Source organism: Opisthocomus hoazin, unplaced genomic scaffold (assembly GCF_030867145.1).
Source record: "Opisthocomus hoazin isolate bOpiHoa1 unplaced genomic scaffold, bOpiHoa1.hap1 HAP1_SCAFFOLD_329, whole genome shotgun sequence".
NCBI lineage: Eukaryota > Metazoa > Chordata > Aves > Opisthocomiformes > Opisthocomidae > Opisthocomus > Opisthocomus hoazin.
Genome location: NW_027449014.1, coordinates 1,384 through 17,176, shown reverse-complemented (window position 1 = coordinate 17,176; position 15,793 = coordinate 1,384). Strand labels below are relative to the sequence as shown.

General features: G+C 61.3%; 1 protein-coding gene across 6 annotated transcripts in view; it reads left to right on the top strand.

Moving 5' to 3' along the window:
* Positions 1-15,222, top strand: part of LOC142360193 (uncharacterized) — a 28,961-nt gene extending 13,739 nt beyond the window's left edge. For all 6 annotated transcript variants that reach the window (XM_075412438.1, XM_075412436.1, XM_075412432.1 and 3 more), the window contains 7 exons: positions 398-507; positions 1,179-1,368; positions 3,630-3,739; positions 8,939-9,048; positions 9,720-9,909; positions 12,396-12,505; positions 15,116-15,222. In XM_075412438.1, the coding sequence (XP_075268553.1) occupies positions 468-507; positions 1,179-1,368; positions 3,630-3,739; positions 8,939-9,048; positions 9,720-9,909; positions 12,396-12,505; positions 15,116-15,184 (819 nt within the window). In that variant the 5' untranslated portion in view covers positions 398-467 and the 3' untranslated portion in view covers positions 15,185-15,222. The remainder of the gene's footprint in view (positions 1-397; positions 508-1,178; positions 1,369-3,629; positions 3,740-8,938; positions 9,049-9,719; positions 9,910-12,395; positions 12,506-15,115) is intronic.
* Positions 15,223-15,793: the final 571 nt, after the last annotated feature.

The following is a 15,793-nucleotide window of genomic DNA, read 5'->3' as shown; positions in this document are numbered from 1 at the left end:
CAAAAAGGGAGTTCGGAGGCTATCGAGGGGTGGGAGGCGGGGGGGGGGGGGGGGGGCGAGGAGGGGGGAGTAGAGGCCAGGAAAAAAAAGGAGGCCGGAAAGGGGTGGGAGGCTGCAGAGGGGTGGGAGGCCGGGGGCGAGAGTAGAGGCCAGAAAAAAGGGGAGGCCGGGGGGTGCGAGTAGAGGCCAGAAAGGCCCTTTTCTTGTGGCTTCTTCCCTGTCTTTATCTCTCTTTCCTGCCTTGTTTACTCCTCTGATTCAAGTTCTCTCTCGATCCGTGTGTTCTGCTTCCCACTCATCATATTCTCTCTTTTTCTCTGTCCTGTTCCTGAGGCTTGTTGTCTAGGAAGCCACGTCTCGTATGAGCTCTAAGACAGCCACATGCATTTTCTCTCAGGTGCAGGAGAGCCAAACGATTGGAGTTGCGGAAGAAGAGGGGAAGAGAGAAGGGGAGAGAAACATCTGAAATGTCAAAGTCTCCCGGCAGCACCGAGAGTGAGAGCTGCGGTGAGTCGTGGGCCCTCGGGGCCCTGTCACCCCTCTTGTGCATCCTGGGCCCTCCCCGGCTCCCTCTCTTTCCCCCACTGCTACGATTATTTTTTTTTTCTGCTCTTGTGTACCTTCTTTCTCCATCTGTCTCTGACTTGTCCCCATCTTTTAGGTCCTCCCTCTTTCTGCCCTGCAGCCCGTGGCATTTTTTTCCTTCTTCCCCTCTTTCTGTTCAGCTCCCGGTTACTAGTTTTGCTTTCCTCCTACTCTGTAGCCTGTCAGTACTTTTGCTGTCTTTGGTGCTCTCTGTCTGGCTCCTCGTCCCTTGATTCGAGGCCTTCCTTCTCGGCTCCGTAGCACGTCACAGATCTACTGCTTTCTCCATGTCTATTCTATTCTATTTCCTCATCTCTCTTTGTCCAGGTCCCTGCCGCTATTCTTTTTTCCTCTGTCATGCTGCAGGGTTTTTTTTTGCATCTCCTTCCTGCTCCCCGTTCTTCATTTTCGGTCTGTGTCCTGCTCCCTCTTCTTCTTTCTGCTGCCGCTCTTGCTCTCTTGCTGCTGCTTCTTTCTCCATGTCTGTGGGACTGCCTGTCCCCGTCCTTCTCTCGCCGTCCCTTTCCCTGCTTGGTGCTTTCTCGTTCCACCGCTGCTGTCCAGCCACCTGTCACTTTTCTCCTCTCTTGTAGTGGCCTGCACCCTGCTCCTCATTTTTGGCAGCCTCTGCCGAGCAGCGCGTCTCTCCGGGAGGCGACGGACGGACTGTTCGCCGCTGGATCAACGGGCGCAGCTGCAGGAAGGAGTGCCGAGGTGTCGGAGGGGCAGAGGGAGCGTCGGGGGCCCCGACCCCGGAGCAGAGCGGCTCCCGGGACTGGCTGGGTGCGTGACTGAGTAAAGACCTGCGGTCCCTTTTGCCCTGGCGGCTGCGTTTGTGCTTGGTTTGCACGGGACGAGGGGCTGCGCCAGAGGCCAGGGGAGGAGGGGACGGGCTGTGGGGCTGGGGCGACGGCCCCCTGTTCCTGCCGGGGTCCAGCCGTGGGCCGGGGCCGGGGGAGCCCCAGGTGCGGGCAGCGGGGCTGATGGCGACGGCCCCTCCCTGTGCCGGTGGAGGGCCCGGTGCTGCCGTGGCGCGGGTGGCCGTGGAGGGGCCGGTGCTGCCGTGGCGCGGGTGGCCGTGGAGGGGCCGGTACGATCGCTGCTGCCACCCGGTGAGCAAAGTTCGGTACTGCGGCTCGGGCGGCGCCAATGCGCGGTGGCGCCGTGTCCAAGAGCTCGCTGCTGCCACCCGGTGAGCAAAGTTCGGTACTGCCGCTCGAGTGGCGCAGGTGCTTTGCGCGCTGGGAGGAGCCGTGCCCTGTGTGTCCGGCGCTGCAATAAGGAACGCCTGCCTGCTTGCTGAAGTGCCCAAAGGGCTTCAGAGAGTCTTTGTGTTTGCCCAATGACGGCATGGTGGGCTCCAGCCGTGGGCCGGGGCCGGAAGAGCCCCAGGTGCGGGCAGCGGGGCTGATGGCGACGGCCCCTCCCTCTGCCGGTAGAGGGCCCGGTGCTGCCGTGCCGGGCCCGATGCGAGCCGAAGGAGGAGCGGAGCCATAGCCGGGTTGCGGCTGCAGCGAGGGAGAAGGTGAGCGCGGGGTATGGGGGGGGGGGTTGGATGGAGCGGCGGGTCCCGGGGAAAAGCCCCCGGGAGGGCGGGGTCCGTGTCGGGGGCAAGGAGCGATAGGGGTGCGGCGCCGTGTCGGAGCCGCGAGTCGGGGTCTGCTCGGAGCCGGAGCCGGCGCTGGGAGCCGCCCCCGCCCCCGCAGGCGCCGCCCCCGCCCCCGCTGGCGCCGCCCCCGCCCCCGCTGGCGCCGCCCCCGCCCCCGCTGGCGCCGCCCTTGCCCCAGCTGGCGCCGCCCTTGCCCCCGCTGGCGCCGCCCCCGCCCCCGCTGGCGCCGCCCCCGCCCCCGCTGGCGCCGCCCCCGCCCCCGCTGGCGCCGCCCCCGCCCCCGCTGGCGCCGCCCCCGCCCCCGCTGGCGCCGCCCCCGCCCCCGCTGGCGCCGCCCCCGCCCCCGCTGGCGCCGCCCCCGCCCCCGCTGGCGCCGCCCCCGCCCCCGCTGGCGCCGCCCCCGCCCCCGCTGGCGCCGCCCCCGCTGGCACCGCCCCCGGCCCCGCTGGCGCCGCCCCCGGCCCCGCTGGCGCCGCCCCCGGCCCCGCTGGCGCCGCCCCCTGGCCGCAACGCGGTACTGCAGCCCGGCGTTCGGCTCAGAGTGTGGCCCCTCCGGCGCGCCGTCGGCTCGTGGCGCATGCGCGGTGCGGCGGAGCAGCATGGCGGCGGGCTGGTGTTCGGTGCCGGGGCGGCGGGGGAGCAGAGAGGCCAGCGGTGAGGCGCGGGCTCCCCTCCAGCGGGTGTGGGGGTGCGTGGTGGCTGCTCGAGGGTGGTGGGATGGGAAACTTGGAGCCGGCCGCTGCGGCAGGCTGCAGGAGGCGAGCCGGGTGCGGGCAGCCCCGGGGCCAGAGGCGGGAGGTGACGGAAGGGAATGGGAGAAGGAGGTGGGCACCCCCCCCCCCCCCCAAGTCGGCAGTGCTCCCCCGGCCCCGCTCGCCCCGCGCAGCCGCCCCCAGCTGCAGCACGTCCCCTGAAGCCTGTGTCCCGGAGCGCCCGGCCTCCCCCAAGGCCCGTGGTGCGGGCTGCCTCGGCCTCCCTGAACGCGGTCGCCGCTGCTTGTTTATGTGTGGCAGGGGCTGCGCTGAGGACGCGTTTGTCCGTTCGTGCCCTGGGGATGCCGTTGGCTGCGCCCGCTCCGGGCTTGTGTGGGCTGCGTGTGCCGGGCCTCGCTGTGCTGGCGGCGTGGGGGCGAAAAGGGAGAGGCGGAGCGCTGAGTGGCTGCGGACAGGAGGTGGCGCGGCTGAAGCTGGAGAGTCCCGAGAAGGCTGAAGAAGAAGAAGAAATGGAAGGCCAGCTGGCTGGCAGCTGCCTGGCGCTGCGGGTGAGGAAGGCTCCGTCTTGGTAGCCCGCAGCAGGCCAGGCCGCCAGCGTGCCCCGCAGGGTCTGTATGTGTCACCAGCAGCAGCATGGTCCGGTTGTGGAGCGCGCGAGCGCGGCTGCGTGCGTAGGGAGCCTTGTCTCGTAAGAGCTGCGAGACATGGACGTTTTCTCTTAGGTGGGGGACAGCCAAGCGACCGGAGTTACGGAAGAGGAATGGAGGAGAGCAGGACGGAGAAGCGTCTGAAGCGGCAGAGTCTCCCGGGAGCGCGGAGAGCGAGAGCTGCGGTGAGTGGCGGGCCCTCGGGGCCCTGTCGCCCCTCTTCTGCGTCCCGGGCCCTCCCCTGGATCCTTCTCTCTCCCACGCTGCTGTGATTTTTTTTTTTTTCTCTTTTTCCTTTTGTTTTCCTTTCCCTTTACCTCCCGTCTTCTGTCTGTGTTTGTGTCCTGCTCCCTCTCCCTCTTTTTCTCCCTTCAGAATTTCTCTAGCCGGCTCCCTGTCTCTATTTCTCTGTCCTGCTGGCTGTCCGGTCGTTTCTTACTGTACCTCCCTGTCCAGCCGGCTCTCTTTTTGCTCTCCCTTTTTGCCTTTCTCTCCTTCTCTGTCCTGCTTCGTGGCCCTTTCTTCTCTTTCTCTCCCTCTCTGTTCTCTAGCCCCTTGCTGGTTTGTTTTGGGGTTTCCCTGCACACACGCCCCCCGCCCCTTTCTTGGTCTCTTTGTCTAGATCTGACCCTTTCTTTGTTTCTCGGTCCCTTTTTTCCTGTTCACTGTCCTTTTTCTCTCTCTGTCTGTGTCCCCTGCTCTCCGTTGCTATCTTTATCTCTCCTTTCTTCTTCATCTCCTCCCCCTGCCCCCGTCTCTCTCTCCCTCTTTCGTGCTCACTGGCCCTACATTTTCGTGCTCCGTCTCTGCAAGGCTCCTATTCCCTGTATTTCTTGATTTCTCTACCTCTCTGGCGTTTCCTTTCGACCCTTCTTTCTCTCTGAGCTTCTCGGTCTTCTCCCTTGTCTTATTTTCCTCTTCCTAGTGCTCTGCCCTGCTCCCCATCGCTTATTTTCTCTCTCCGTTTCTCTGCCCTGCTCCCTGTCCCTCTCTCTCTTTCTCCGTCCCCCTCTGCTGCTCCACAGCAGTGTTTTTCCTTTCTCCAGCGCTCTGACCTGCTCCCCACCCCCCTCCCCCCTTTTTCTCTCTGTCGTTCTTCCTGCTTCCCTGGACCTCTCTCTCTGCAATCTCGAGTCCTACTCCCTGTTTGTATCCCACTGTCCTGGTCTCCATCCCTCTCTTTGCCTCTCTATCCCTTTGTCCCTGTTTTTTCTTTCTCCGTCTCTCTGCCCTGCTGCCTAGTTCTGTCCGGTTCCCTTTCTGTTTGCTGGGTTGTTTTTTTTTTTCTCTCTTCATTCTTCTGCTTTGCTCTGTGTTCCCTCCCTCTCACTCCTGCAGCGTCCTGCTGTGTGTTACCTGTCCTTCTCCCTCTTGATATTTTTGCTCTTGCTCTGTCCCTCTGTCCTGCTGCCTGGAAGTAATTTTTTCTTCTCTGCATTTCTGTTCTTCTGACCATGGCTGTTTTTTCATTCTCCACCTCTCTCTCTCCTGCTCGCCAGCCTCGCCTTTCTCTCCCTGACGTTCTTTCCTCTTCCCAGTCCCTCTGCTTTTGTGTATCCTTGCACTCCACTCCCTCTGTCACGCTGTCTTGCTCCCCATCCCTCCCTTTCCTTTCTACCCTTCCGATGTCTGTGTCCCCCAAGCCCGCTTTGTACGTGTCCCTGTCAACACCCTTCTGTCACTCTTCTTCCCTTGCTGCTCTTGCTCTTTTTCTCTCTCTTCCTCTGTGCTGCGGCCCATCGCTGTTTTTAACTCCTCCATCCCTTTGTCCCGCTCCCTGTCCTTGTCAGTTTTGCCCTGTGCTCCAGGCTTTCCTTGTTTTCTGCATCTCTGTCCTTTTCCCTGTACCCTTTTTCTCTCTGCTCCTCAGTCCTTCTGCCTCGTCTTGTTTTTCTCTTTCTGCCGTCCCTCTCTTTTTGTCTGTGACCCTCTGTGCTCTTCTCCTTCTCCCTCTCAGTTTGCGGTTGTCCTATGTGTCCCCCTCTCTGTCTCTCTCTTCTGCTGTCCTGCTCCCCAGCCCCGTTATTTATTGCTTCACCCCTCGGTCTTGCTCTCAGTCCCTGTTTTCTCTCGTGCTCCGCCTCGCTGCCGTTCTCTCTGTTGCTCTCGTTTGCTGTCTGTCCCAGCGTCCTGCTCCCTGTCGCGCTCTCTGTTTCACAGTCTGGCGTCGTGTCCCTCACCTGTTTTCTCTCTCACTCTGTCCTTCCTCCTGGCTTTTCCTTGTCCCTCTGGCCTCTTACTCGTCGCTACTTTTTTCTTCCTTTCTCTACCTCTCTGCCTCTGCCCTGTCGCTTTCTTCCTCTCTCTCTCTGCAATGTTTCTTTCTCCATCTGTGCCCCCCTCCCTGTCCCTTTTCTCTTGTTCTCTCTGTCCTCCATCCTCCCCGTAACTCTTTGTCTGTGTATCTCCATACTGCTGCCTGTCCCTTTGTTTCTCGCTATATGCCCCTGTCCAGCTTGCTGTCCCGTTGTTCTCCTCTGTGCTGAACCGTGGCCTTTTCTATCATCCTGCAGCCCATCACCGATTTTACTTTCTCCACCTCTTTGGCCTGATCTGTGTGTCTCCTGCCCCCGTCCATCTGGCTTGTTCGCTCTACTTGTGTCTCCCTCCAGTGTTCTTTATTCCTCCGATTCAGTTTCTCTCTTGATCCATCAGTTCTGCTGCCCGCTCGTCGTTCTCTGTCTCTCTCTCTTTCCCTCTGTGCTGTTCCTGCGCGTAGCGCGCGAGCAAGCGCGGCTACGTGCCTGGGGATCCTTGTCTCGTAAGAGCTGCGAGACATGGACGTTTTCTCTTAGGTGGGGGACAGCCAAGCGACCGGAGTTACGGAAGAGGAATGGAGGAGAGCAGGAGAGAGAAGCGTCTGAAGCGGCAGAGTCTCCCGGGAGCGCGGAGAGCGAGAGCCGCGGTGAGTGGCGGGCCCTCGGGGCCCTGTCGCCCCTCTTCTGCGTCCCGAGCTGTCCCCTGGATCCTTCTCTCTCCCACGCTGCTGTGATTTTTTTTTTTTTTTTTCTTTTTCCTTTTGTTTTCCTTTCCCTGTACCTCCCGTCTTCTGTCTGTGTGTGTGTTCTGCTCCCTCTCCCTCTTTTTCTCCCTTCAGAATTTCTCTAGCCGGCTCCCTGTCTCTATTTCTCTGTCCTGCTGGCTGTCCGGTCGTTTCTTGCTGTACCTCCCTGTCCAGCCGGCTCTCTTTTTGCTCTCCCTTTTTGCCTTTCTCTCCTTCTCTGTCCTGCTTCGTGGCCCTTTCTTCTCTTTCTCTCCCTCTCTGTTCTCTAGCCCCTTGCTGGTTTGTTTTGGGGTTTCCCTGCACACACGCCCCCCGCCCCTTTCTTGGTCTCTTTGTCTAGATCTGACCCTTTCTTTGTTTCTCGGTCCCTTTTTTCCTGTTCACTGTCCTTTTTCTCTCTCTGTCTGTGTCCCCTGCGCTCCGTTGCCATCTTTATCTCTCCTTTCTTCTTCATCTCCTCCCCCTGCCCCCGTCTCTCTCTCCCTCTTTCGCGCTCACCGGCCCTACATTTTCGTGCTCCGTCTCTGCAAGGCTCCTCGTCCCTGTATTTCTTGATTTCTCTACCTCTCTGGCGTTTCCTTTCGACCCTTCTTTCTCTCTGAGCTCCTCGGTCTTCTCCCTTGTCTTATTTTCCTCTTCCTAGTGCTCTGCCCTGCTCCCCATCGCTTATTTTCTCTCTCCGTTTCTCTGCCCTGCTCCCCGTCCCTGTCTGTCTTTCTCCGTCCCCCTCGGCTGCTCCACAGCAGAGTTTTTCCTTTCTCCGGCTCTCTGACCCGCTCCCCGCCCACCCAGGTTGACCGTCCCAGGTTTTGTTCTGCGTCTCCATCCTGCCGCTGTCCTCATCTATCCTTTTGTGCCCTTCTCTTTCTGTCTCTTTTCGTGTGTCCCCGCTGCTTTTTTTCCCATCTCTGTCCAGCTCCCTGTCCCTCTCCTTTTTCCTCTTGCTGTCCTTTTGCCCTGCTTCCTCTTGCTGTTTTTTCTGCCTTTCTCTCTCTGCGCCATTCCCTCTCCCATCCTTTCTTTCTCGATCCCCCTGTGCAGCTCGCTGTCCCTTGTTTCCTTTCTCTCTTCCTCGGTATTTTTTTTCTTTCTCCATACCTCTCTCCCGCTGCCCGTCACGGTCGCATTTCTCCCCCCAACGCTGTCCTGCTCTGTCCCTTTTCTCTCTCTCTGTCGTTTTGTCCCGCTCCCTGTGTTTGTTTTTTAATTCCTCCCTCAGGGTCCCTCAGCCCGGTGCTGTTTTTTCCCTTCTCCGCCTCTGTCTCCTGCTGCCCCGCTGAGGCTTTTCCCCCTCCGTCTCTGTCCTGCTCCCCCGTCTCTTACTTGTGCCTGTCTTTCACTTTGTCCTGCCTCCTTGTCCCCTTTTTCTCTCTCAGTATCACCTTGTCCCGCTCCCTGTCCCTGTCTTTCTCTGACAATCTGTCCCGCTCCTTGTCCTTCTCTTTCCCTTTGCTGTTATTCCCCGTCCTTGTTCTGGCCTTTCTTCCTTCTCTTTCTGTCCTGCTGCCCCAGTGCCTCTTTTTCCACCGCTGTCCTGCTCCCTGGCCCTTGTTTCCTCTCGCCGTCCCTCTGTCCTGCTTCCTGTCCCCAGTTTTTCTGTCTCTCTTTCTCGATCCTGCTGCCTGTCCGGTCGTTTCTTGCTGTACCTGCCTGTGCAGCTGGCTCTCCCTTTTTGCCTTTCTCTCCTTCTCTTCCTGCTTCCCGGCCCGTTCTTGTCTTCCTCTCTGTCTGTCCTCTATCCCCTTGCTGGTTTGTGTTGGGGTTCCAACCCTGACCACCCACCCCCTTCTTCGTCTGACCCTTTCTTTGTTTCTTAGTACGTTTCTTCCTGTTGCCTGTCCTTTTTCTCTCTCTGTCAGTGTGTCCTGCACTGCGTGGGACGGTGGTGGGAGGCTGAAAAAGGGTGGGAAGCTGGGGGGGCGGAGTGGAGGCTGGAAAGAGGTAGGAGGTTGCAGAGGGGTGGGAAGCTGAATTAAGTAGAGGCCAGCAAAAAGGGAGTTCGGAGGCTATCGAGGGGTGGGAGGCGGGGGGGGGGGGGGCGAGGAGGGGGGAGTAGAGGCCAGGAAAAAAAAGGAGGCCGGAAAGGGGTGGGAGGCTGCAGAGGGGTGGGAGGCCGGGGGCGAGAGTAGAGGCCAGAAAAAAGGGGAGGCCGGGGGGTGCGAGTAGAGGCCAGAAAGGCCCTTTTCTTGTGGCTTCTTCCCTGTCTTTATCTCTCTTTCCTGCCTTGTTTACTCCTCTGATTCAAGTTCTCTCTCGATCCGTGTGTTCTGCTTCCCACTCATCATATTCTCTCTTTTTCTCTGTCCTGTTCCTGAGGCTTGTTGTCTAGGAAGCCACGTCTCGTATGAGCTCTAAGACAGCCACATGCATTTTCTCTCAGGTGCAGGAGAGCCAAACGATTGGAGTTGCGGAAGAAGAGGGGAAGAGAGAAGGGGAGAGAAACATCTGAAATGTCAAAGTCTCCCGGCAGCACCGAGAGTGAGAGCTGCGGTGAGTCGTGGGCCCTCGGGGCCCTGTCACCCCTCTTGTGCATCCTGGGCCCTCCCCAGCTCCCTCTCTTTCCCCCACTGCTACGATTATTTTTTTTTTCTGCTCTTGTGTACCTTCTTTCTCCATCTGTCTCTGACTTGTCCCCATCTTTTAGGTCCTCCCTCTTTCTGCCCTGCAGCCCGTGGCATTTTTTTCCTTCTTCCCCTCTTTCTGTTCAGCTCCCGGTTACTAGTTTTGCTTTCCTCCTACTCTGTAGCCTGTCAGTACTTTTGCTGTCTTTGGTGCTCTCTGTCTGGCTCCTCGTCCCTTGATTCGAGGCCTTCCTTCTCGGCTCCGTAGCACGTCACAGATCTACTGCTTTCTCCATGTCTATTCTATTCTATTTCCTCATCTCTCTTTGTCCAGGTCCCTGCCGCTATTCTTTTTTCCTCTGTCATGCTGCAGGGTTTTTTTTTGCATCTCCTTCCTGCTCCCCGTTCTTCATTTTCGGTCTGTGTCCTGCTCCCTCTTCTTCTTTCTGCTGCCGCTCTTGCTCTCTTGCTGCTGCTTCTTTCTCCATGTCTGTGGGACTGCCTGTCCCCGTCCTTCTCTCGCCGTCCCTTTCCCTGCTTGGTGCTTTCTCGTTCCACCGCTGCTGTCCAGCCACCTGTCACTTTTCTCCTCTCTTGTAGTGGCCTGCACCCTGCTCCTCATTTTTGGCAGCCTCTGCCGAGCAGCGCGTCTCTCCGGGAGGCGACGGACGGACTGTTCGCCGCTGGATCAACGGGCGCAGCTGCAGGAAGGAGTGCCGAGGTGTCGGAGGGGCAGAGGGAGCGTCGGGGGCCCCGACCCCGGAGCAGAGCGGCTCCCGGGACTGGCTGGGTGCGTGACTGAGTAAAGACCTGCGGTCCCTTTTGCCCTGGCGGCTGCGTTTGTGCTTGGTTTGCACGGGACGAGGGGCTGCGCCAGAGGCCAGGGGAGGAGGGGACGGGCTGTGGGGCTGGGGCGACGGCCCCCTGTTCCTGCCGGGGTCCAGCCGTGGGCCGGGGCCGGGGGAGCCCCAGGTGCGGGCAGCGGGGCTGATGGCGACGGCCCCTCCCTGTGCCGGTGGAGGGCCCGGTGCTGCCGTGGCGCGGGTGGCCGTGGAGGGGCCGGTGCTGCCGTGGCGCGGGTGGCCGTGGAGGGGCCGGTACGATCGCTGCTGCCACCCGGTGAGCAAAGTTCGGTACTGCGGCTCGGGCGGCGCCAATGCGCGGTGGCGCCGTGTCCAAGAGCTCGCTGCTGCCACCCGGTGAGCAAAGTTCGGTACTGCCGCTCGAGTGGCGCAGGTGCTTTGCGCGCTGGGAGGAGCCGTGCCCTGTGTGTCCGGCGCTGCAATAAGGAACGCCTGCCTGCTTGCTGAAGTGCCCAAAGGGCTTCAGAGAGTCTTTGTGTTTGCCCAATGACGGCATGGTGGGCTCCAGCCGTGGGCCGGGGCCGGAAGAGCCCCAGGTGCGGGCAGCGGGGCTGATGGCGACGGCCCCTCCCTCTGCCGGTAGAGGGCCCGGTGCTGCCGTGCCGGGCCCGATGCGAGCCGAAGGAGGAGCGGAGCCATAGCCGGGTTGCGGCTGCAGCGAGGGAGAAGGTGAGCGCGGGGTATGGGGGGGGGGGTTGGATGGAGCGGCGGGTCCCGGGGAAAAGCCCCCGGGAGGGCGGGGTCCGTGTCGGGGGCAAGGAGCGATAGGGGTGCGGCGCCGTGTCGGAGCCGCGAGTCGGGGTCTGCTCGGAGCCGGAGCCGGCGCTGGGAGCCGCCCCCGCCCCCGCTGGCGCCGCCCCCGCCCCCGCTGGCGCCGCCCCCGCCCCCGCTGGCGCCGCCCCCGCCCCCGCTGGCGCCGCCCTTGCCCCAGCTGGCGCCGCCCTTGCCCCCGCTGGCGCCGCCCCCGCCCCCGCTGGCGCCGCCCCCGCCCCCGCTGGCGCCGCCCCCGCCCCAGCTGGCGCCGCCCCCGCCCCCGCTGGCGCCGCCCCCGCCCCCGCTGGCGCCGCCCCCGCCCCCGCTGGCGCCGCCCTCGCCCCCGCTGGCGCCGCCCCCGCCCCCGCTGGCGCCGCCCCCGCCCCCGCTGGCGCCGCCCCCGCCCCCGCTGGCGCCGCCCCCGCCCCCGCTGGCGCCGCCCCCGCCCCCGCTGGCGCCGCCCCCGCTGGCACCGCCCCCGGCCCCGCTGGCGCCGCCCCCGGCCCCGCTGGCGCCGCCCCCGCCCCCGCTGGCGCCGCCCCCGCCCCCGCTGGCGCCGCCCCCGCCCCCGCTGGCGCCGCCCCCGCCCCCGCTGGCGCCGCCCCCGCCCCCGCTGGCGCCGCCCCCGCCCCCGCTGGCGCCGCCCCCGCTGGCACCGCCCCCGGCCCCGCTGGCGCCGCCCCCGGCCCCGCTGGCGCCGCCCCCGGCCCCGCTGGCGCCGCCCCCTGGCCGCAACGCGGTACTGCAGCCCGGCGTTCGGCTCAGAGTGTGGCCCCTCCGGCGCGCCGTCGGCTCGTGGCGCATGCGCGGTGCGGCGGAGCAGCATGGCGGCGGGCTGGTGTTCGGTGCCGGGGCGGCGGGGGAGCAGAGAGGCCAGCGGTGAGGCGCGGGCTCCCCTCCAGCGGGTGTGGGGGTGCGTGGTGGCTGCTCGAGGGTGGTGGGATGGGAAACTTGGAGCCGGCCGCTGCGGCAGGCTGCAGGAGGCGAGCCGGGTGCGGGCAGCCCCGGGGCCAGAGGCGGGAGGTGACGGAAGGGAATGGGAGAAGGAGGCGGGCACCCCCCCCCCCCCCCAAGTCGGCAGTGCTCCCCCGGCCCCGCTCGCCCCGCGCAGCCGCCCCCAGCTGCAGCACGTCCCCTGAAGCCTGTGTCCCGGAGCGCCCGGCCTCCCCCAAGGCCCGTGGTGCGGGCTGCCTCGGCCTCCCTGAACGCGGTCGCCGCTGCTTGTTTATGTGTGGCAGGGGCTGCGCTGAGGACGCGTTTGTCCGTTCGTGCCCTGGGGATGCCGTTGGCTGCGCCCGCTCCGGGCTTGTGTGGGCTGCGTGTGCCGGGCCTCGCTGTGCTGGCGGCGTGGGGGCGAAAAGGGAGAGGCGGAGCGCTGAGTGGCTGCGGACAGGAGGTGGCGCGGCTGAAGCTGGAGAGTCCCGAGAAGGCTGAAGAAGAAGAAGAAATGGAAGGCCAGCTGGCTGGCAGCTGCCTGGCGCTGCGGGTGAGGAAGGCTCCGTCTTGGTAGCCCGCAGCAGGCCAGGCCGCCAGCGTGCCCCGCAGGGTCTGTATGTGTCACCAGCAGCAGCATGGTCCGGTTGTGGAGCGCGCGAGCGCGGCTGCGTGCGTAGGGAGCCTTGTCTCGTAAGAGCTGCGAGACATGGACGTTTTCTCTTAGGTGGGGGACAGCCAAGCGACCGGAGTTACGGAAGAGGAATGGAGGAGAGCAGGACGGAGAAGCGTCTGAAGCGGCAGAGTCTCCCGGGAGCGCGGAGAGCGAGAGCTGCGGTGAGTGGCGGGCCCTCGGGGCCCTGTCGCCCCTCTTCTGCGTCCCGGGCCCTCCCCTGGATCCTTCTCTCTCCCACGCTGCTGTGATTTTTTTTTTTTTCTCTTTTTCCTTTTGTTTTCCTTTCCCTTTACCTCCCGTCTTCTGTCTGTGTTTGTGTCCTGCTCCCTCTCCCTCTTTTTCTCCCTTCAGAATTTCTCTAGCCGGCTCCCTGTCTCTATTTCTCTGTCCTGCTGGCTGTCCGGTCGTTTCTTACTGTACCTCCCTGTCCAGCCGGCTCTCTTTTTGCTCTCCCTTTTTGCCTTTCTCTCCTTCTCTGTCCTGCTTCGTGGCCCTTTCTTCTCTTTCTCTCCCTCTCTGTTCTCTAGCCCCTTGCTGGTTTGTTTTGGGGTTTCCCTGCACACACGCCCCCCGCCCCTTTCTTGGTCTCTTTGTCTAGATCTGACCCTTTCTTTGTTTCTCGGTCCCTTTTTTCCTGTTCACTGTCCTTTTTCTCTCTCTGTCTGTGTCCCCTGCGCTCCGTTGCCATCTTTATCTCTCCTTTCTTCTTCATCTCCTCCCCCTGCCCCCGTCTCTCTCTCCCTCTTTCGCGCTCACCGGCCCTACATTTTCGTGCTCCGTCTCTGCAAGGCTCCTCGTCCCTGTATTTCTTGATTTCTCTACCTCTCTGGCGTTTCCTTTCGACCCTTCTTTCTCTCTGAGCTTCTCGGTCTTCTCCCTTGTCTTATTTTCCTCTTCCTAGTGCTCTGCCCTGCTCCCCATCGCTTATTTTCTCTCTCCGTTTCTCTGCCCTGCTCCCCGTCCCTGTCTTTCTTTCTCCGTCCCCCTCTGCTGCTCCACAGCAGTGTTTTTCCTTTCTCCAGCGCTCTGACCTGCTCCCCACCCCCCTCCCCCCTTTTTCTCTCTGTCATTCTTCCTGCTTCCCTGGACCTCTCTCTCTGCAATCTCGAGTCCTACTCCCTGTTTGTATCCCACTGTCCTGGTCCCCATCCCTCTCTTTGCCTCTCTATCCCTTTGTCCCTGTTTTTTCTTTCTCCGTCTCTCTGCCCTGCTGCCTAGTTCTGTCCGGTTCCCTTTCTGTTTGCTGGGTTGTTTTTTTTTTTCTCTCTTCATTCTTCTGCTTTGCTCTGTGTTCCCTCCCTCTCACTCCTGCAGCGTCCTGCTGTGTGTTACCTGTCCTTCTCCCTCTTGATATTTTTGCTCTTGCTCTGTCCCTCTGTCCTGCTGCCTGGAAGTAATTTTTTCTTCTCTGCATTTCTGTTCTTCTGACCATGGCTGTTTTTTCATTCTCCACCTCTCTCTCTCCTGCTCGCCAGCCTCGCCTTTCTCTCCCTGACGTTCTTTCCTCTTCCCAGTCCCTCTGCTTTTGTGTATCCTTGCACTCCACTCCCTCTGTCACGCTGTCTTGCTCCCCATCCCTCCCTTTCCTTTCTACCCTTCCGATGTCTGTGTCCCCCAAGCCCGCTTTGTACGTGTCCCTGTCAACACCCTTCTGTCACTCTTCTTCCCTTGCTGCTCTTGCTCTTTTTCTCTCTCTTCCTCTGTGCTGCGGCCCATCGCTGTTTTTAACTCCTCCATCCCTTTGTCCCGCTCCCTGTCCTTGTCAGTTTTGCCCTGTGCTCCAGGCTTTCCTTGTTTTCTGCATCTCTGTCCTTTTCCCTGTACCCTTTTTCTCTCTGCTCCTCAGTCCTTCTGCCTCGTCTTGTTTTTCTCTTTCTGCCGTCCCTCTCTTTTTGTCTGTGACCCTCTGTGCTCTTCTCCTTCTCCCTCTCAGTTTGCGGTTGTCCTATGTGTCCCCCTCTCTGTCTCTCTCTTCTGCTGTCCTGCTCCCCAGCCCCGTTATTTATTGCTTCACCCCTCGGTCTTGCTCTCAGTCCCTGTTTTCTCTCGTGCTCCGCCTCGCTGCCGTTCTCTCTGTTGCTCTCGTTTGCTGTCTGTCCCAGCGTCCTGCTCCCTGTCGCGCTCTCTGTTTCACAGTCTGGCGTCGTGTCCCTCACCTGTTTTCTCTCTCACTCTGTCCTTCCTCCTGGCTTTTCCTTGTCCCTCTGGCCTCTTACTCGTCGCTACTTTTTTCTTCCTTTCTCTACCTCTCTGCCTCTGCCCTGTCGCTTTCTTCCTCTCTCTCTCTGCAATGTTTCTTTCTCCATCTGTGCCCCCCTCCCTGTCCCTTTTCTCTTGTTCTCTCTGTCCTCCATCCTCCCCGTAACTCTTTGTCTGTGTATCTCCATACTGCTGCCTGTCCCTTTGTTTCTCGCTATATGCCCCTGTCCAGCTTGCTGTCCCGTTGTTCTCCTCTGTGCTGAACCGTGGCCTTTTCTATCATCCTGCAGCCCGTCACCGATTTTACTTTCTCCACCTCTTTGGCCTGATCTGTGTGTCTCCTGCCCCCGTCCATCTGGCTTGTTCGCTCTACTTGTGTCTCCCTCCAGTGTTCTTTATTCCTCCGATTCAGTTTCTCTCTTGATCCATCAGTTCTGCTGCCCGCTCGTCGTTCTCTGTCTCTCTCTCTTTCCCTCTGTGCTGTTCCTGCGCGTAGCGCGCGAGCAAGCGAGGCTACGTGCCTGGGGATCCTTGTCTCGTAAGAGCTGCGAGACATGGACGTTTTCTCTTAGGTGGGGGACAGCCAAGCGACCGGAGTTACGGAAGAGGAATGGAGGAGAGCAGGACGGAGAAGCGTCTGAAGCGGCAGAGTCTCCCGGGAGCGCAGAGAGCGAGAGCCGCGGTGAGTGGCGGGCCCTCGGGGCCCTGTCGCCCCTCTTCTGCGTCCCGAGCTGTCCCCTGGATCCTTCTCTCTCCCACGCTGCTGTGATTTTTTTTTTTTTTTCTTTTTCCTTTTGTTTTCCTTTCCCTGTACCTCCCGTCTTCTGTCTGTGTGTGTGTTCTGCTCCCTCTCCCTCTTTTTCTCCCTTCAGAACTTCTCTAGCCGGCTCCCTGTCTCTATTTGTCTGTCCTGCTGGCTGTCCGGTCGTTTCTTGCTGTACCTCCCTGTCCAGCCGGCTCTCTTTTTGCTCTCCCTTTTTGCCTTTCTCTCCTTCTCTGTCCTGCTTCGTGGCCCTTTCTTCTCTTTCTCTCCCTCTCTGTTCTCTAGCCCCTTGCTGGTTTGTTTTGGGGTTTCCCTGCACACACGCCCCCCGCCCCTTTCTTGGTCTCTTTGTCTAGATCTGACCCTTTCTTTGTTTCTCGGTCCCTTTTTTCCTGTTCACTGTCCTTTTTCTCTCTCTGTCTGTGTCCCCTGCGCTCCGTTGCCATCTTTATCTCTCCTTTCTTCTTCATCTCCTCCCCCTGCCCCC